Genomic DNA, 21616 nt, shown 5'->3' with positions numbered 1-21616 from the left:
TATCATTATTATTTTTTTTTACAGCCAAATGTTGATGTTCAGAAAGCATTTGATTTGATTTTTAGTGAGGTTTTCACAGGAAAAGATCTGTTAAGTTTTCTGCACAAGGCATTATTTGATTTGCTGTGAAATGTTTTTTGTTTTTGTTTTTTTATCTATGCACATTTCTTTTAATCAATACATGCTGTTTTAAATGCTCAAATAGTTGCATTTAAACTGTTTCATATATGTAACCCTTTCATTTTCCTTATGGGAAATATCAATATTTTGTTGTTGATCTGTTTTTGCACAGTTTAGAGCAGCTTGATATTTAAAACTCTTTTGGTTTATGTATTGAAGCAGGTTTCCGAGCTTGATAACCACCCCTTTTCCAAAAAAAAGTCTCAATTAATTTGAAATTTGACTTCATACAAATTAAGATTTGACCAGCTTTCATACAACTCTCCAGTCTTTCATCCGATATCCCTCTGTGGTCACAGTTTAAAATGTGAAGCTCAAAACAAGGAAGTTGGTAAAACGCTGTAACAGCATAGCATGACAATTTGAGTTCCCCCTCCCCCAACACTACCACCTTCTGTGAATTGCATCGTATGTTAGTCATGTCTGTTTCTTAAGAATGTACCAATTTATCAACAGAACGTCAGTAGAGGGAAGTGTTAGGTGCTGACTATCCTTGGTCTTTCTGCAAAAAGAATAAAAAGGAAAAGAAAAGAGACATCTGTCCTTATATCTGAGATCCAGTTTCATATTTCTTCTGAGTCTTTGAGTATCAGCTAGTACCTGCTATTTCTACATTCACATTATATGCTATGATAAGATCAAATCTAAAGTTGTAGTACCTGTTAAATAAATCAACTGTGCAGTGAAAGTAACATACTGGCAAAAGTCTAAGTTGTCTATTTCAACACTGAAAATATCTCGAAGCATTCAGCCACAGCATTGCTGGGCATTGTTGTTGCGTTTTTTTAGCCAGCAGCAGAGGAACAGTCCTGGCACAATATTGCTTTAGTGTTGTGCTGTTGCTGCACAGAGCTAACCAGACCCATGTCTACATGTTGTCACTGTGCCACTTGGGGACACTGTCAAATATGTGGAACAGCCAGTAATGTGTGCTACTTTGTTCAGTTTTGGCTCTTGTTGGTTCTCTGGCTTTTACTCTGTTGCAGAGAAGACACAATTCATAATTTACACGTATAGACTGTTCTCTGCAACCATTGTTGATGTTTTTAATGTGTGCTTCTTATTTATTTATTCATTTGTAATTTTGTGATTCTTCTTCTTCGTGGTGCACACTCAGGGTTGTTTCCTTTCCTGTTTTAATCAGCTTTTCAACCAGTTGGCTTTAAACCTGCTGTAATCTTGTAATGTCATCAGTCAGGCAACATACTGTTGGCTTTCTGAAGCATCTGCGTTGGTTTCAATCCAGTAATTGTGTTCTCTGTGTAGCCGTAGAGCTATACCACTCGACATCCACGCAGGACCATAAATTGAGCAGAAATCAGAGCTGAATTGAGGTCTGTGTCATAGCGTGCTGGCCTCTGTAACACACATGAATTCACATTAGCACATCGCGTCACATTAACATATCATGAATTCAGAAACAGTAACATGCTATGTGAACACAAAGGAGGCATTAAGCAGGCTTTGTTTGGTTTAGTGTGATGGTTAAAGGTGGATTATGAGGGGGTCGTCTTAGAGGCAATATAGTGAGAGTGGCTGCAGCGAGCCTGATGTCCTCAGCAGGGATTCTCATAATTGACCCATTAGGTGATTTTTGTCAATTCTAGCAATTTCCTTTTTTTTTTTGCTTTGCAGTTACATGTTTTCCATTTGACAGAGTTGACGCGATTGTAGAGCTATATTTTTCTTCCACCTGTAAATGGTGTCAATATGACCATGCATGCATGTTCGTTGTGATGTGGTTTTATTTTTTAGTCTATTTTAATACCGTCTCTAAGACAAAGTGAAAACAGGAAACTCTTAAGATGATAATGGTGGCTTAATATAGAAAACAGATCGGTACTTCTGTAACTGTTGCTCACACGCTGATTTGTATTTCAGATGCGTCATCCGATTTCTCGTATGTGTATTTGTCACATGAAGAATGGTTTTGCTGGAGTGCAATTTGCTGCTTTGTTTCCGTTGATAGACAGGACATTAATCAAATCTGCCAGCTGAGACTGAAAGCATTTCACAAAGTAGGATTATGTGTTTCATTGTTGAGTATTTTTCTCTTACCTGTGCAATAAGTGACATGAATCAGATTTCTGTTTCAAACTAAGCCATGTGGTTTACGGTCACCAATGTGTTTGATTTTATTTTCATGTTGCTAAGCACGTTAGACAGCCCTCTAATAAGTCCTACAAATCCTACGATCCTGTAAGCGTATGATCAGTTTGGATGTCTCGTGTTTTTTCTTTGTTTATCTGAGTTCATCTGAACTGATAAACCTTTGCAGGATCTTTGCAGAGGTTGACATCTTCTCTGGCTAGGCCCAGTGTTTAGTCAAAGGAGTCTTGAATGCCCAGCGTGTTGTGTAATGGACGGCTGCATTATGTGCCCATCTGATAGAGGCTTTATTGGTGCTGCTGATGAGACCAGTGTCTCTCTCTCTAGGCTACCATTTAATAATGTTTCCAGTTGTTTGGTATGTAGCTATCGTGGCCCTGGGAGCAGTGGCTGAACGCTTTGATGTGGCTAGTCTATCTTAGTCCCATATGTAAGCTAATTAGCTAAAGGGGAAACATGAGGGCTGTGGCCAGAACTGGGTACAGCGATGAAGGTGGACAACCTTAGCATTGTATTGTCTTTGGAAGAACAGGGCAAAAGAACTCTTACCTTGAGTGAAATACGTCTGTCATTATCATATGCTTCAGCAATCAATGGAATGGGAATAAAACTGCTATCCATGTAATGGTTCTGACATTCAGTTGTATGTTTTGCAGTTGCAAGCGTCTTTGCTCCAAGTATAATGCCATAGTCTTTTATCTTCAAAAATATAAAAGAAGCTTGCTGCACCAGTTAGAGGTAGCTATTATTCCAGTCTTCAGCATCTCTATGGGGCTACAACAAAGGTAGACCCAATTTGAAAGAATATACCAAGGTGAAAGAGTGAATAATTCATGTTGAGTAAAATGTTCAAGCCCTCTGGCTTTATGCCCACTGGTAATTGGGACAACACCGCTCTGTCTATTTTGCTCGATCTCTCTTGTTGCTATGCTACCAAAGGGAATCTTGAGTGGGCCTGGATAGTGTATGGAATGAAAGTTGGACAGCCATGCAGTCTTCATAGCTGACAGCATCCCTTTATGTCTCTTTATGGCGAAATGTCTGTCTGTTTACCTCTCATTGGGAGAGCAGGAAATGGTTAGATGTGTGTCTTTGCGCATTCTCAGGTTTAATTTGGTTCCTTTGCTTTGTTGTCTGCTGCTTTGACATTTTCGATCTTGTGGTATTTACTATAAATTTGTGTGTGTTTACATTGTTTCTGTGGGTGTATATACAAGGTTTTTTTTTTTTCCAGCTTCATTTACTCTGTTCTTGTAAAGCATGTGGGAGATTATGAACAGTACAGCAATGTTCATCAGCCTGAGGACAAAAAACTGTTAAATTAACAATGTTACTCCTTCATTTTGATTTAATTGTTAATGTAAGTACTGTTAAATACTTGTATTTTTTAAACTGGAAGGTTAGGTGGGCTGCTATGATTTATTGTAAGTCACTAGATGCTTAATATCCTAAAATTAAAGCTTATTCCATCTAGTTGCTTTTTGTTCTGTAGGTAGATTTTTGGGAGGAACAAATTCAGCCCTTAACAACATCAGAGGATCGAGTCATGCAGTAGTGGTTAAGACCAGAGTGTGAATGAACTAACAGGAAGTGGAAGTGAGGGCTTTCCCGTGCGTGTGTTTGTTTGTCTGCGCATAGCTGCATCACTATGCAAAGATTGGGACACATTGTGTAACTATTTTTACCAGTAGGAGATGCCAAATGCCATTCGGGTCAATAAAACTACAGATTTGTAAATGTCACATGCCAGAGCACAGGCCTAAATATTAATCTCAGCTCCCAATTTTGATCTCTTTTCAGGAGTGAGCTCAGCCTTCCAACATACCTCCTCCTTTTACTGGGCTAAGATGAGTATTACCAGCGACGAAGTGAACTTCTTGGTCTACAGATATCTCCAAGAATCAGGTTTTTTTTTTTTTTCTTTTCTTTTTTTAAAATTTAGGATGTAAGCACCATGTGAAAACACAGTGTTGCATTGCTCTGGATATGTCAGCATGCTATTATACTTAGGGATCTGAATTTATAGGATCTGGATCAGTCCCGAAACCCTAGCTGTTGTCTTTTATTACTGTTTATTGAGACTGTCTGAAGCCATCTGGCAGTGTACAAGCTACTAGCAGCTCTGAGAGGTCAACACTGAAAATTGGCATGCCTTATTGTACTCTCAAATGTCATGCTTGTTATTCCATTTTGTTGTTGTATTCAATTACTGTTAGCTTTGATTGGATCAGACAAGACTTTTCTTTGAATATTTGTGTTGTGTTTGTGCACATCTTGTGCTTGGCACTCTGCTGTTAATGAATGTGAATGGTGTTTTGTTTTCAGGTTTCTCCCACTCAGCATTCACCTTTGGCATTGAGAGCCACATCAGCCAATCCAACATCAATGGAACACTAGTGCCCCCTGCTGCTCTCATCTCTATCCTGCAGAAAGGACTCCAGTATGTGGAGGCAGAAATCAGCATTAATGAGGTGAGGGCTGGGACCTGCTGTTACTGACTCCCACAGATGTCTTCTGTTGCTTAATGATACAAAGACAGACTTTGATCTCGATGCCGACTCGCTAGGGTAACTGCAAGTGCTTTTGGTCCCCCCCCACATTTACGTTGTCTTGTACTGGAAGAAACCCTGAGGTGTGTTTGTATTAGGCTGCCAATTAGTAAGCACTCTTCACCTTCGTAATTGACGATTATCAGGGAAACGCAACCCTAGACGAGTCACTAATTAAAAAACACACCCCTCCATGATGCGTTCTTACCTCCTCTTGTGATGACAGGACGGCACGGTCTTTGACGGTCGACCGATTGAGTCACTGTCGCTCATTGACGCGGTGATGCCAGATGTGGTGCAGACGCGGCAGCAGGCCTTCCGCGACAAACTAGCCCAGCAGCAGGCCACTTGTACCATAACAGCTTCAACCTCTGGAATCCAGTCCAATGCGCCAAAGAATGGAGAAGCCACTGTCAATGGCGAGGAGAATGGTACTCACAACATGAGTAAGTTGAACATTAATATCGTTGGTTGCAGCTGTAGGTAGAGCTTACAGTCACCACATTTTGTCTCTTAACTTTAACCCAAATATCTGAGTCATGACAGAAATGGTGACTCATGTAATACATTTCTGAGGTCTGTTAATGTGACCTCATTTTGTTACAGATATGTGTCAAGCTCACAGTCACTTACTATATATTCAGTTATGTCTGTAGCAGTGATAGTCATTTTCCATTGCACAACACGTTTGAAGTAATATATGATGCATAGGTCCGAGTTTTCTTACTGGAATATGACAGCTTGAGAGTTGCTTTTAAATCTAGAGATGTCATAGTAATTGAAGCACATCAATATATACTTTAGTTGACTTTTTTGAATAGATTACTGATTTTCTTTGTTGGCCCCCTGTTGCTTGAAAGGTAACATATTCACCTCCTTTGACAATTGTCTAAAGAAAATACTGAATTAGAATTGTAGGCAAATCTATGTTTTGCGTGTATGTTAACGTACATAAAATATGTATCTGTCCACTCCTTAGATAACCACAGTGAGCCTATGGAGATAGATGTGGATGTTGAGATACCAGCCAGTAAAGCTACAGTACTCCGAGGCCACGAGTCTGAAGTTTTCATCTGCGCCTGGAACCCTGTCAGCGATCTGTTGGCCTCAGGGTCAGTCTCTGTCTGCACTGAAACACATCTTAATTCATCCTGGATGAATCGTACTGTATTGTATTTATGCTGTGGTGTGCATAGTAAGACATCTAGCTTTATAAAAAGACACTCCTGATAGGTTGTATTCCCACAATCATTTGACCGCCTCCTGTTATGCTCAGTTCGGGGGACTCCACTGCCAGGATCTGGAACCTGAACGAGAATAATAACTCCACCCAGCTGGTGCTGCGCCACTGTATCCGAGAAGGTGGCCAGGATGTCCCCAGCAACAAAGACGTCACCTCCCTAGACTGGAATGTAGGTTTCAGATCATCCATCACATCTTTCCTCTCGTACCTTTACCATCTGGTAAACGGGCAGTGCAGTCAGGTAACAGTTCTGTGCTCTTGTCATCCAACAGAGCGATGGGACTCTCCTGGCAACAGGCTCGTATGATGGATTTGCCAGGATATGGACAAAGGATGGTATGTCCTCCATCATTGTCACACACTGTTGTTTCTTTTTCCATTAGATTTTTTTTTTTTTTTTTTTTGGCATTGTTGATGTGAAAAATGCAACTTCGTGACAATTTTGTGAGGGATCTTTTCTAAGAGAAACTGATATTACTCTTATCCATTAGGAAATCTGGCAAGCACCTTGGGTCAGCACAAAGGGCCCATATTTGCACTCAAGTGGAACAAGAAGGGGAACTGTATTCTCAGCGCTGGCGTAGATAAGGTACTCCTAAAGATCCCCAGGCGTGGATTTGTCTTTCACTAATAATATCCTTATGTTTTGGGGGGTTTTGTTTGCTTTTTCTGTTTCAAACCAGCCTTTTTTTGCTCATCAGACAAAGACATTTTCTCATATCCATAACCTAAAATTCTTAATAGGATAAAACCAAATAAAAACAGGGAAAGAAACCTGAAACTTTTGGCTCACACATTAAATTTTCTTATCTGTCTTTAAGGTTTATTAATTTGTCTTTTTGTAGCACAACAGACATTTAATCAAATGGAATGGAGTAAAACTTTACCAAGAAAGGTTAAGCAAATAAAAACAGTCAGTGACATTAACTGCAGATAGGTTTATGGACCATCGAACGACAGATGAGGCATGCACATTTGTGCAGAAACGTTGAGCTTGTGTTTTGAAATGCAATTGTAACTTTTCCAGACGACAATCATTTGGGACGCGCACACAGGAGAAGCCAAACAGCAGTTCCCCTTCCACTCAGGTAAAGCGAATTCACGTATCCAGATAAATGACTGTTGTAGAAAATGAATATGATACAAAGTGACTGCTGCTCTGCTGCGATCGTGCAACCCTAATGAGTATGGATTTGTGCACAGCCCCAGCACTGGATGTTGACTGGCAGAACAACACCACGTTTGCCTCTTGCAGCACAGACATGTGCATCCACGTATGTCGACTTGGCAGCGACCGCCCCCTCAAGACTTTCCAGGGCCACACGGTGAGCAGCTTTTCTGACCCCATCTCTCACACTAACTTTAGTTCTACCTCAACATACATGCTAATGAGCGTTGTTTTGCAGAATGAAGTTAATGCCATTAAGTGGGACCCATCAGGTATGCTGCTTGCCTCCTGCTCGGATGACATGACCTTAAAGGTAAGACCAATCTCCAGTCTTGGAGGTTAAAGAAAAGAAACACATTGATTTGTATTCATACATACTTTGCTCTTGCGATTCCCCTCACGTGCAGATTTGGAGTATGAAGCAGGAGTCATGTGTCCATGACCTCCAGGCTCACAGTAAAGAAATCTACACTATCAAGTGGAGCCCCACAGGCCCCAGCACAAATAACCCCAACGCCAGCATCATGCTTGCCAGGTAGGAGATTGACTGACTATATATAACTCGCATTTAATACCGTACATGGCTGCCAATCACACGGGTCAACTTTTAATGAAGTCCTGGCTTGTTGTGTTCACTATGAGCTGTGTGTGAACCTTATAGATGTGTTTGGGAAGGCCACAAGCCCCGATGCTTCTTAATGAGAAGAAACTATGTCTCAGGCAAAATTTCAGCGCTACTGTGTTACTTAAATCCCTGCATCATGACACAGATGTGCATGCATATATATATTTCCTAGTTTCGATACTGTGAATGTCCACAGTGCGTTTATGACCTCCTTGCACATCTGGCACAATAATTATTCTGCATTTACTTTAATCTTCAGTGAATTTAGAGTTCGATATAGAAGGGAATGTGAAATAGGTTAGGACATGGCCCTTAAAAACTGAAATGATGCAAATTGATAGCTTTCAATAATGGAATTATGGTTGTTTTTTTCTGTGTCTTCCTCTGCAATATAAAGCAGTGGAAATAAAAACTAGCATTTATTGAAGAAACGGATTATTAGGATGCTTTGATGCTGCTTAACCATCTGATTCCTATCCTCTGTTCTCCACACAGCGCTTCTTTTGACTCTACAGTGCGACTGTGGGATGTTGAACGAGGGGTTTGTATTCATACACTGACCAGGCACCAGGAACCGGTCTACAGCGTGGCCTTCAGCCCTGATGGCAAACACCTAGCCAGCGGCTCCTTTGATAAATGTGTCCACATTTGGAACACTACGGTAAGAGCTGGACCGGAATTTATACTGTGCCAAACGGCAGAGTAGAGACGATTAATTGTCATTTATCATCATTTGTTTGTGGCTTTGTTTCAGACTGGAGCCTTGGTGCACAGCTACAGGGGTACCGGCGGCATCTTCGAGGTGTGCTGGAACAGCACCGGAGACAAAGTTGGTGCCAGTGCCTCCGACGGCTCGGTAAGCTGTTTTGATTTTACACAGTTTTAATTTCAAATAAAACAAAAATGTCAGAAAGCTCTCATGACCGATATTTGAAGAACAGCGAGTAAAAATGCAGACTTGAAATGTAATATTAAAGCCATCTAATTTTTATTTATTTATTTTTTTTCACATTCTAGGTTTGTGTTCTCGATCTCCGAAAATAGCCGACTTGATGATTAATCCTGGATTGTGGAGAAAAATGCCTTCTCCTGCCATCAGCAAACACACACTCATTGCTCAAGAAGGGCTGTAAAGGTGAACTGAATGAAACTCTCACCGGAATAAAACCAGATCACTGCAGCGGTTTTAACTCCAACTGAATTCAGCGCACCTTCCAGTCGATGTGTGTATTTTATGAGAAGCCTGTTTGAGACATAGCGGAAGCTGGCTAAGAGATTCCCCTAGACTGGACACAACTCGCTGGGTGCATCCATGTATTAAAATGGTTCCTTATGATGAAGTGCTGCGATCCCCACGGGCCACTGGTCCACCGTTTTCGGGTTGTGAGGGTAGAAACGCAAGGATGAGTCGAGATATATAAAGACAAAAGTGTTATTGAGACACTGGTGTTTGGCTGTGAGAGGAAACAAATTGCGAGGAACTTCATGTCCTAATGAAGTAACACAATGAAAGTAGCTGATACTGAAAACTGAAGCACTGCTGCTGTCTGTTGACACAGTGCTTATTTTCTCCCCAGTGGAGAAACGTTTGTTTCAAGAGTAATTCTTACTTTCCTTTCCTTTTTCTTTTTTCCTTTGTTCCTCCGTCTTTTCTTTTTTTTTAATTTGTATCTATTTTCCACAGATGGATTTTTGAAAATCAAACTGAATGTGCCGCTACGAGGTAGTTCTTAGCTCATTTTTAACATCAGGTTCAACAACACAAAAGGAAAGGCCTGCCAAGAAATTGTCCTAACTTCCAAAAATGACCTGTTCGATTCAGTCGTCAGAAAACGTCATTCTGTGGACAAGATGTGAAAAGTGTGCTTTATACAGAGAATTATCTGCCACTCTAGATGTAAATTTAAAGAATGTAAAGATGTAAATTAGATTCATACACAGACTTATATACTGTGTATATATGTTTATATACAGCACACTTTATTGCAATCCTGTAGGGGCTTTTTAATGGCTAGAGCTATCAGATCTTTGCTGTTAAATCAAGACAAGACCACTCTTTAAGTGAAGTGCATATCTCATGAGCTTCTTATGTTGCAGTCTTTCTGAAATCTGCCAGTCGTATCCATTTGATCGAGCTTAGTTTTCGTTAAGCGAATCACAGAAAAAACATCAAGGAAAATGGCTTGAGCATCGTTGGTCTTCTCTGTTGATCACTGAAAGCCATGGAGGAAATGTGCACCGCATCATCTGCACTCGGGAAGTTCTCTTGTTAAAGATATTAGCAGTCATCACTATCCTACTTAGCCTGCTGCTTTTATTTCTGTTTTGTGTGTGAAACAAGTCATCACGGGACTCACAAACCTGTAACTGCCAAGCAGACCTAAGCAAGGAAAGTTTCTGCAGCTTGTTTTATTATTAGCATGGTTCCTCGCTGGCACTTTTCCTCTGATCAGCCTGCTGAAAATTTCGATCATTTGACCAGGAGGTGGATTTTATGCAAAAGCCTTGCTATTGTTTAAAAAAAATAATAATTAAAAAAAACTTCTTTTTTTTTTTTTTTTTTTTTAAAGCTGATCAGGCGTGCTGAGCTTGAAATGCCTGTGTTGTGAGCAGCATGCAGTATGTCTGCCTGCTTGGATGTAAAGTAAAAGTATCTTCAAGCAAACCTGCTACCACTTTGATTTGCCTTTTTAGCTTTTAATTTTTTAAAAAAAATGTCATTTTATTGTTTGATTTTATTTGTTTTGGTCTCACTTTTTGTCAGCTTCAGCAGGAGCAACATGAAGTGCACTTTTGTATTGGTGGGCTCAGAAAAAATTCACATTTTGCTGAAAGTCAAAGTCCAACTATTTGTTTTTTTTGTTTGTTTTTTTTAAATGTCACAATTGGATACTAATGGGTGTTTAATATTTTTTTGACTACTTTTTTTTTTAAAAATTTGCTAAGAGCCATTATTGTCTGTGTCAGACTGAGCATTGGGCTGTAGGTCAGTGGCCATTCTTGGCATGCTAAGGAGCCCAATATGGAATAAGCGCTGTGACGGCTACTATCTTTTTCACCCTGATCCAGGGTCTGTCACCTGTTTCCAAGAAAAAAAAAAAACATTGAAGTCATTCAGTGTCTCAAATAAATTACTCTATTTTGATAACAGAACTCATGCCTTTGTCTTGAATTGTGTGTTTTCCCCCTTTTTCTTAAGCTTATTAACATATTGTAGATTTGGAAAAAATGAAAGGTTTTTGAGTCAAAAGTGTAAAAGATATTTAGATATTTAATATAGCATGGAATACATGTGTGCAAAAATACAACACTGACAACTGGAAATACAATAACTTTGTTTTAAGATTAATTATTTAGCTTACTTCATTTTGTTGGGCTTTTACAGCTTAATGAAAAGGATTCTTGTCACAGAATCAATGTATCCAATTTAAAGAATTTGAAGAAATGCTTCTTCAAGCACTTAAAGTACTTTTAAAGGTCAGCCGGAGAGCCGTGTGTGTTCTGTCGGCTGCGACGAGAGACCGTAGCTTTGGGACTGTTGTGCTGATGGGTCTGAAACGTAGCACTATTTTTAAAAAGAAAAAAAAAAGGATTGGACCCAGGAATGAGGCTTAGTCTGTCATACCAAATAATGAAACTCATGACCAGTTTAAATCTCAGCAGGAAAACAAAGGCTTAATGGGAGACCAAGTACAAAAAAAAAAACGTGACTACAAAAACAATGCGGTGCAGCAAAGTGGAGGAAGGTGGTTTGTGGACGACCCCAGTTAGTGCCTCACAGAGTTCTCCAAGGATTCTCCGTCAGCGTCTATATCCTCATAGTCTTGTAGCTCGCTGGAAATGTGGATTTCAACTGTACTAGACTCTGAACCTAGCAAGACAAAATAGGGGTAGATTACTTGGTGCTTCTGCACATTACACCACCTCAGCTTATCAATACTGCGTATTTGTGTTAACATATATCTTTCCATGCAGCTTTTAATGTGGAAATGGTGATTTGTAGTTTTTAAATGCATTAAAAAACATGGTCTATAAACAAGAATGGGGGGAAAAAAACATTCTTTCAAAGATTAACTTTATTTTTATATACTTAACATGTCAGGGACAATGGTGGTACAAAGCATTGAAAGGATTTTGTCCATGAGGTGTACGGTGCACAATTATCACTCAGGGATAAAAATAACATGCATATGCTGCAAATGCACATAAGTGTTGAGCTACAGTACATATAGATATAAATGGCAGGTGTTTCCACGATATTCAAAAAGACTCGGCATATAAAGTTTGAATATTCACAATGAAAAATAAGCTGAACTTTATAGTCTCTCAAAAGCTGTTTTAGCGTTATAATCTCTTCAAATTACAAGTTAGAATTGCTGCTATATTATGCACTGATGTCAAATTATAGACTAATTGGTGTTGCTGTATTTGATACAATTTTTTTTTTTTTCATTTTAATAAGCTGATGCAGATTAATGGATGCTTAGCATAAATTGAAAATTGTGTTATCACAGCTTGTCCAGCAGAGCAGCTTCAATTCGTTTTGCAATTTTCACATCCTTTTTAAGTGCATGTAGCAGAGAATGAATCACAGAGCAGATGTGAAGCAATGCGTCACAGTTGCGAACTTGTTTGTGAAATACATTGCTGGAAAGTCAAAGAATGAACTCGTCATTTTCTCTTTTCGATGTAATCGGCATACTGTATCGAACACTTTATTATGTACGCCTTCCTTGTACGGGGTTGCCTTCAGAGCTGCCTTAATTCTTCATGCAAGGAATAAACAAGGTGCTGGAAACATTGCTCAGATTCTGCTTTATATTGCCATGATAGCGTCGCACAGTTGCTGCAGATTTGTTAGCTCCACATCCATAATGCAAATCTCCTGTTCCACCACATCCCAAAGGTGCTCTATTGGATTAAGATCTGGTGACTGTGGAGGCCATTTGAGTACACTGAACTCCTTGTCATGTTCGAGAAATCAGTTTGAGAATATCAGAGTCTTGACAGGAAGCATGGGGATGGAGGCAACCGTGAGAAGCTGGGTACACTGTGGTCATGATCAGATGAACATTGTCAGCAACAATACTCAGGCAGGCTGTGGCATTTAAACGCTTAGCTGATAATAAGGGCGGCAAAATGTGACAGGAAAATATGCCCCACACCATTACACCACCTGAGCTTTGATACAAGTTAGGATTGATCCATGCTTTCATGTTGTTTATGCCAAATCCCAGCTTTTCTGAATCATCAGAGCAGGCAACTTTATTATTTTTAAATTTAAAAATAAATCTTTTATTGTGGTGAGCCTCTGCAAACTGTAGCCTCACTTTCCTGCACCAAAGTCTATTCTTCTGCTGCTGTAGCCCCTCTGCTTCCAGGTTTGATGTGTTCACAGATGCTCTTCCGCCATAGTTATTTTGAGTTACTGTTCCCTATCAGCTTAAAGAGGTCACTCTTCTATGACTGCTGGCATTAAGAAGGCATTCTCATACAGAGAAGTGCTGCTTACTGAATATTTTCTCTCCTTTGGACATTAAACCCTAGAGATGGTTGTGTGGGAAAATGCCAGAAGGTCAGCAGTTTCTGAAATACTCAGACCAGCCCCTTTGGCACCTACAATAATGCCATGTTCAGAGTTACTTAAATCACCTTTCTTCCCCATTCTGATGCTCACTTTGAACTTCAGTATATCGTCTTAATCATGTCTGGATGGCTAAATGTATTGATTTGCTGTCATGTGATTGGTTGATTCGATATTTACATCAAGCAGTTAAACCTAATAAAGTGGCTGTTGAAAGTATATATGCAGAATCTAATCTGCTTATTTTTTCCTGGCTAAAAGTCAGTATCAGACAGAGTGATGTATTCTACCTGTTTTTCTTTCTTATTGGCTTCCACTGCTCTCTGTTTATTATCTGCACTTAATGCGCTGTGTGATAGCTTGGCAGCAGAGTAGCACCTTGAAAAACTGCAGCTGATGAAATTACACAGCATGTCAGTCATCTATAAATAAAGCAACACATTCAGAGCGATAGCAGCAAAGTTCTAATCACTTTAGTTCATTCTCCACAGAAAATCTTTAACTTCCTGTGCTCTGCAGTTTCCCATTGCTGTTGCATTCAGTACAAATCAAAAAAGAGAAATTAAGACAATTGTGGAGGGTGTTGCATAACGTCACAACATGATTCATGTTCCACCCAGCAAGAGTCGGCTACAGTACTGCACTACAATATAAAATTCTATTTAAAATGAATCACAGCGAGCTCTATGTCTGCTTTAGTGGCTCTCTCCTGTGACCAGGCCACTGCAACACCTTGATAAAGCTAATTTATTTTTAAAAAGACAAAACAAAACTACTCAGATCTCAAAGAAAATACTAAACCGTACTTCATATTAAGGGGAGGTAGTCCATACAGTATATGATGCTGATATCTTTTTAGCATCACCAGCCCTGATATACTGGCGAGCTGCTACCACCATTGACATGCCGTTTACCTTCTGAGAGGACGCTGATGGCATCAGAGTGGTGTTGCCCGTTTCCCATCATGTTCTTCTGTGATTCCTGGACGTGACTCTGGTAAAGCAGAGTAGTTCCCACCACAGGGTTATGGGAGGTCATGTTAGCTGCTGAAGTAGAGACAGAGTCCCAGACCAGCTCCCTCCTCTGCTGCAGGCTGAAGTCAACGTCAAAGCCTGTCCAGCCGTGAAAGGCCAGGGTGTTAAGGAAAGCCTGCATGGGGTTCAGTATACCCTGAAAGAGTGGAATATAAAGGTTTTCAAGGCATTACATGCAGATAAAAGTAGTGTTCTGTACACTGGTTTCCTGTTAAAACCCACCATGATAAACCATGTGATGAGAGCTGTGTTCCTGATATTCCTCAAACTATTGTCACTGATGTCTGTTTGCATCTCCAGGTAGAAGAGGAGGCTCTCATTAATGATGTTGGGAACCCAGCTAAAACATCAGAGAAGAAAAAAACCATATCTTATTAGAAGAACATTAAAATGTTAAACATGTTTCTTATTTACAAATCATTGAAAAGACCTAATTGTTAGGTAGTAAAAGGTTAGAAATCACAAATAATTGCTTTGCATGTTTTGGCCTGTTTACTGAAATTGAAATATTGAAATCTTTAAGCAGGCTTGGCTTTAGTTTCTGTGACTGTGCAAGTTTTAAAAATCAATTTGCCCTCAGGTTCATCCTCATAAACACAAAATTTAATGCAGACCTAAGTTATTAAAAGAATACGAGATTACAGGGGAGTTATATACCACATAACTTCTTGACCTAGCCTCCGAAATATAACCTGGCTTTGCTTACAGTGTGAAGTTGCCAAAAAATTAGCCAAGACTGATAATTTGCTGTCAATGGAAAGAATTAGTCTGGATCACCCATCCATAAAACTACAACATGTTTTTTACATTCTGGTTTTTAAACCAGTTAAACCTTAGGCAGTATATAAAAGACGGGCATACAGTCATGGGAAAAAGGTTTCTCATTACTTTATGCAGTCCTGTGGAAAAATAAGTGCACCCCATGATTCAATAGCTTGTAGAAGCACCTTTAGCAACAATAACTTGAAGTAATTGTTTTCTGTATGACCTTTGCAGTCTCTCACATCAGTGTGGAGGAATTTCAACCCCATTGTCTTGACATCATTGCTTCAGTTCATTGAGGTTTGTAGGCTTTTGCTTATGCACAGCTCTCTTAATGTGTTGCCACAGCATTTCAGCACTGAGGTCTGGACTTTGATCGGGACATCCCGACACTCCTTTCTTTTTCAACTATCCTGTTTTAGATTTGTTCAGACAAACTTTAGTTGTATGACAGATGGCCTCACATTTCACTCATTTCACAGACATTTTAATATTTTGATATTCAGAGGAGTTCATGAGCAACTCAATGACTGCAAGGTGCCCAGCTCCTGTGGCTGCAAAACCACCCAAATCATCACCCATCCATCACCGTGCTTCAAAGCTGGCATGAGGTATTTATGCTGAAATGTCCTTTGACTTAAGGTCCTGTGACTTATGTCCAAACATCCAACATCTCCACTTTGGTCTCATCTTTCCACATTGTTCCAGATGTCTTGTGGTTTGTTCAGATCCAACTTAAACCTAGGCTGTGCTGCCACGCTCTTTTTAGAGCAAAGAGGATCTCTTCTGGCAAGCCTTCAAAATAAGCCATACAAGTTTAGTCTTTTACTGATCGTACTGTGGTGAACTTTAACATTTGACATGCTAAATGAGGCCTGTAGAGTCTGATATCTAGCTAATGGGTTGTTTGCAATTAATCTGAGCATTGCATGGTCTGTATTTTGAATTTCCTGGGAAATTGTGGCATGGTGTCTACACACACCTGGATGCTTCAGCCCAGCAAGCTACCAAAACTTCCGCCTGTTATTTGATTAACATTTGATTCCGTTCCCCTCACACCTGACTGCTTGGATTAGATGGCTGCCCCTCCCTGAGCTTGATTCTGCTCAACTTTCTTCCTATTAAAAATTTTTCCTTCCCACTGTCACCAAGTGCTTATTCACAGGGTGTTGTTTGAAAGTTGGGGCTTTCTCCCAATTATTGTAGGGTCTTTACTTTGAAACAGCTGTTGTTAGTGATTTGATGCTGTATAATAACATTGAATTGAATTGAATTAACAGCGCCTGGCTACTGCTTACCCTCTTAATTCCTATGGAAACACTTAGGTTGTTCTTAAAGTTCAGTGGACTCTATGCCATTTTGTTTTTTACATAGTCACCATGATACTGGGTTAGGTTTAAGGGATGGAGCTGAATGAGAAATTGAGGACATGTCACACTGATATGGTAACAACTTCTAAACCACTTGGCAGCTGCACTCTATAATTGTCCATTTTTAATCCAAACAGTACCATGATTTTATAAAATGATGCTATTTTGTGTTAAAAGAGACATGAAAAAAGCAAACGAGACCAGAAACTCTTTAGGAAAGTGTTCACTCAGCTCAGAAATCCAGTGAGATTTTTCTGTATTATACGGTGCGGTTCAAACAAAGGTAATTTAACATGTTAATTTGTGGGTGTCACGGCTGTGGATAGATTCATTTTGTTGCATCTTAACAATGCATTTCCTGTCTATGTTAACAGGCTGCCGGCTCGTAGCACTAGTTTCATATTTACTACATAGCAAGGAGCACTTTTTTCCTTCCCAAAACTATTTCTTAACTTACCAAATAAAGAACACCAGCATCATTTTAAAGAAGCGTATTTTTATCTCATTCGCCAGCCGTCTCTCATTTTCCGTATAGATTCCTTGTCGTCCTTTCAGCAAAGATGTCACTAGGCGAGAGAGATGAGAAAGCATCTTATTTCCCCTCATTTACATGCGTAAGAAGTTGCATTTGTCAGAGAAATTCGAGAGCGAGGAACTCACCAGTAGATACGGTCCGATTAAAAAAAACAGGGTTGGCTATGAGAACGAGCAGCATCGGTGCGTATGTGGTGACATAGTGAGGAATTGCGTGCTGGAGGCCCTGCTCACAGCTGGGAAAGAAAAAAACATGAGAAATAGTTCATTCAGCATCAAAAATCAGCTTTGTGATGGTTAACGGAATTATTGTATTTATTTCTCTATAAGAAAATGCTGTGGGCTGACAATACTTAATAATAGCCATACAACAGAAGACTTTTAATATGGAAATAATGACGTTTTTAAGAAATGGTTAGAACCATTAAGTTCTCTGCTGTTATTTTATTGTGGTTGTTAATATGTGAACACAAAAATGTTAATTTTCTATTTTTCCACCAACGGATGCTTAAATGTGCCGATCAGCAGGACAGCAGTCAGTGGTATCTTACTCAGAAATAGATGGATAGTACAGCATGGCCACTCCTTCAACACACAGCAGCACAGCCAGGCCCCATGTAATCATGTGGTAGAGTATAATGGTGCTGATGGGGGAGAAGGAAAAAACGAAGTCATGAGACCAAGCTCACACCACATGTTGTCGTTCTTTATCTTGAGGATATTTTTTCCCCATTTATCTGTTGTACAAAATGCAATTGAATAGGACTGAATGGGGAGAGGAGTACGAGAGGCTTGTAAAACTCAGACTTTTATAGCAACAACAGCATGGAAACCTGCACCTTTAGTTTAGAATAAAAGAGTTGATTCAAACCAGTTTTATCTTGTGAAAACCAAAGTATAAAAATACAGGTGGCAGTTGAGCATTGTGAGAGAAAAATGTTTCACACTCTGCTCGGTAAAAATGCTTCATCTCGCATCCTATCAGAGGAGAAGCTAAGGTGATAATGAATTGTGAATGGAAGGCGAGGTGGGGGGAACCTGATTCCTGCAGATGTTTTCACCACCAGGAAGACGTCAACCGCGTAACAAAAGGTCCACCAGAAAGAAGCGCTAAAAAACAACTGGATCCACATCTGCAACACATAAATTGAATGCCTTACACTTACTTTACAGATCATAATACTTACAGAAAAGTTATTGCTATCCTTTTATCTTATTAACTACACATCTCTGCTTGCAACATCTGTGTTATCAAGTTATATATGTGTATATCATCTGTCACTACTGCAAAAAAATACATACTGCGCTGCCTATGCAGAAGACTTCTGGCCAGACATCGGTGTTGTTGACTACTGAGATGTGGTCGACGATGTTTGGCAGACCTAGCCACACAGATGATCTTACAATGACACCTGCAAGAAGGAAACAGTGCATGATCTTTAATTGTAACTGCTGAGAGGAAATCTCGCTTTGCAAGCAAATATAATTAACTCAAAAACAAGAAGAAGAAAACATTACCAGGAAATGTAAACTTGGTCTGGGTTTCATTACTTTTAAAACACCTCAGATTTATTATTTTCAGCTTCTATTATTAAGTGTTTTGACTAATTAGATTAAGTGGCAGCGTCCTTTCAAGAGTTATTTTACAGTGTGGAAATATTAACGCCCACCAGGTGTGTTTTATAAGGGTGTTTCCATTTCCTACATGAAACTTCCTAGCTTCACCGCCGAATGGAACAATGGAAGCACTCCCAGAATCTTTATTACTGTTCTGTATTTCATTTTAATCTGTGTCATCAGTGGGTTTCAAGCTGCTACCCTGCAGCGGTGCATGAATCTCCATGGGCACCAAGTACACAGAAATCAACCCATTTAGGAAAAAAAAAAGGGTTGGGATGCTGTGTAAAATTTAAGTTAAAGAAATTAAAGTATACAATTTAAAACATTTAAAATCTTTGTTTAAATGAAAAGATTAAACGTTAAAGCTTTAATGACATGTCCATTCTGGATTTAATGCCTGTTCAGACCGGGGCAACAAAAGACCAGAAAAACAACAGTTTGAACAACTAATAGGTCAATTTGTACGGTGATTCCTTGTCCACTTGTTCTACATCTTGAGACAATGTCCCACATTGTGACTGGTTCACAGTACATGCACATTTCTAAAGTCTGGCTTTTACCCCATGCTTGTAAAGGGAAGGCAAATGAAGGTTAGCCCATCTAATGGGATGCCATCAGTGAAAGTTACACGTCACCAGAAAATCAAAGTGTGTGTGTGCGTGCGCACGTGTTGCTTAAAATGTCAGATATGCCTCAGAAAGGTATGCCAGTCTATGAATGCACTCATTCTGAAACCCAAAGACTGTTACCAGACTCAACAGCAGCTCAAATACCAGTGAGCTGGAAATGTTAAAATATAATATACTTGACCACTTTCCAGCATTGTTAATGAGTCCCACTTTGTCCCAGACAAACACTGTTTGGCCCACATTTACTTTGTTGATATCTGCTCATTCTATTAATTAGCAACATCATAAGTACTCAGAGAGCATCTCAGGAGGGGTTCGCCACTCTTTGATAGACTGCATACAAGAATAACACTTCTCAATATAAAAATTCAAAGAATATGGTTGCATTCTTTAAAGTATGTAATAGCATCAAAGATTCAACTGAATAGTTGAAATCCCAAGAAACTGTGGAAGCTTATTTTGGCCATAAAACACGAGCCAACCATAAGTCTACATTTTGAGTTACTAAGTCAACAATTTGAGATCATAGCACAAAATTTCAATTTATGAATGTCAAAAACAAGCTTTCAAAGAACTAAATAGTGACTTGGACATTAACACTAACTTGCCAACAGCACAGTTTATTGCTGCATTCAAATGTGAGCTGAAACTCTACAATGCAAAGGAAAAAAAAATACAAGATCCAGAAACACTGGTGCCAACTCTGGGTCACGCTCATTTAAGATGGGCATAGGTGAAGTGGAAAACTCACTGTTGCATACCATGCAATCCTGCTTTACTAACTCTTCTGTGAAGGCCCATTTAGTGATGAAAGATTCACATAAAGGCATTGGAAAGACTTTATAAGGCCTTACTTATTTCAGCAAGACAATGTCTAACCAAACCCTACATTTTCTCAAACATCAGAAAATAATATTTGGTGAAAGAGTCTGTGAAGGAAGCTGGCTACAATACTTTCCTGTCACTCATCTAAACAATGTGCTGGCATCAAATTCAAAATCCAAACAATTTTCAAAATACAATAACTGCTTTCTCACAGATAAGGATTTCAACAAAAATACATATGAAATAATCTAAATAATCATACTGAATACTGTTTTTATTTACATTGAATTTTTTAATTTTTTATTTGGAAGGATTATCGTATCATCCCTGTGTGACTGGATACTTTGAGAAATCCGCCGCATTCCAATCAATCTAGGCCAACTAAAAAGTGCAGCAGTTGTTCTGAGTTATTTCATCACTCACATGAGAGGATCCCGATTCGTTCTTTTGATTTTAATTAAATTCATGACCTTGGGCACAAATTTTATCTTGTAAAAATATATGTAGCATCGACTGTTGCAGATTAAATCTCACACTTTTCCTTTAACAGACACATTTCTCATAGTTGCACCTATGCAATGCAGTGCAACAAAGGGGTTAAAAGGAAAATATGTGCGTGCGTAATTAGATCCAGCAAGCAAAACCACGCTGCGAAAACTAACTCGCTCTTTGCCTCAACTATGAAGAGAAAAAGTAGGTCAATGCCAGCAGTTTCTTCTCTACCTGTGCATCCCAGTATGTCACATATACTGATGATGAACAATATCCGCGAGGAGGACGCAGGCCTTGGCAGAGGATACTGCCCGAGTCTTCTGTATCCTTTGCGTTTTGGTAGAATTTGTAAAATAGCGAATAAGAGGCTTAAAGCCGCGCTTCCCAGACTTAAAGCGCCGAATAAGACGGGCTGAAAAGTGACCACAAACTCTGTCGCTGCGTCTCGGTTCGGGCAGCAGAAAGTCTCCATCCGAGGGGATGCCATGATGGACTGAAGGAAAGAGCAGCGGGGAGAAAGAGAAAGGAAGAAAATGAACTATCGTGCCAGAAGAAAGAAGACAAAGAAAAGAAAATGAGAGGAAATGACTGAGTCCATGACCCAACTAAGAAATCACGGGGCTGAATCATCATGTGCTTCCATTTAATCCCTGCAGCTGTAGCTTAACTGTGTCACACAAAGCAAGAATCCGACAAAGCGCCGTTGTTTGAAAAGGTCTTAAAAGGGGTGGCTTCATCACAGTACTCTGTGTATTTATGTATCAGTTTAAATGTTTTACAGAAAAGCCCGCAAATGCACAAAACATCACAACATTATGATCTTATTATATTATCTTTACATTAGTGTATAAAAATATATGTAAATCAACCAATCAGTCCGCATTTCTGTCCA

General features: G+C 39.5%; 2 protein-coding genes across 2 annotated transcripts in view; one reads left to right on the top strand and one right to left on the bottom strand.

Moving 5' to 3' along the window:
• Window positions 1-11027, top strand: part of tbl1x (transducin beta like 1 X-linked) — a 20264-nt gene extending 9237 nt beyond the window's left edge. The window contains exons 2-15 of the mRNA XM_031738586.2: window positions 4090-4194; window positions 4615-4760; window positions 5065-5284; window positions 5818-5950; window positions 6115-6250; window positions 6354-6417; window positions 6573-6670; window positions 7109-7169; window positions 7285-7406; window positions 7488-7562; window positions 7657-7784; window positions 8370-8535; window positions 8629-8730; window positions 8892-11027. Of these exons, the coding sequence (XP_031594446.1) occupies window positions 4137-4194; window positions 4615-4760; window positions 5065-5284; window positions 5818-5950; window positions 6115-6250; window positions 6354-6417; window positions 6573-6670; window positions 7109-7169; window positions 7285-7406; window positions 7488-7562; window positions 7657-7784; window positions 8370-8535; window positions 8629-8730; window positions 8892-8918 (1536 nt within the window). The 5' untranslated portion in view covers window positions 4090-4136 and the 3' untranslated portion in view covers window positions 8919-11027. The remainder of the gene's footprint in view (window positions 1-4089; window positions 4195-4614; window positions 4761-5064; window positions 5285-5817; window positions 5951-6114; window positions 6251-6353; window positions 6418-6572; window positions 6671-7108; window positions 7170-7284; window positions 7407-7487; window positions 7563-7656; window positions 7785-8369; window positions 8536-8628; window positions 8731-8891) is intronic.
• Window positions 10392-21616, bottom strand: gpr143 (G protein-coupled receptor 143). Its single transcript, XM_031738597.2, has 9 exons — window positions 20956-21616; window positions 18461-18570; window positions 18197-18291; window positions 17710-17802; window positions 17285-17394; window positions 17082-17190; window positions 14715-14832; window positions 14373-14628; window positions 10392-11745 (listed from the first exon to the last, which is right to left on the bottom strand). Exons 1-9 carry the CDS (start codon window positions 21209-21211, stop codon window positions 11642-11644), a joined length of 1251 nt encoding a protein of 416 aa, XP_031594457.1. The 5' UTR covers window positions 21212-21616; the 3' UTR covers window positions 10392-11641.

This window comes from Oreochromis aureus, linkage group 16 (genome assembly GCF_013358895.1).
Source record: "Oreochromis aureus strain Israel breed Guangdong linkage group 16, ZZ_aureus, whole genome shotgun sequence".
Classification (NCBI taxonomy): domain Eukaryota; kingdom Metazoa; phylum Chordata; class Actinopteri; order Cichliformes; family Cichlidae; genus Oreochromis; species Oreochromis aureus.
The sequence above is the reverse complement of the archived record's forward strand: the minus strand, read 5'-3'. Positions and strand labels throughout refer to the sequence as shown.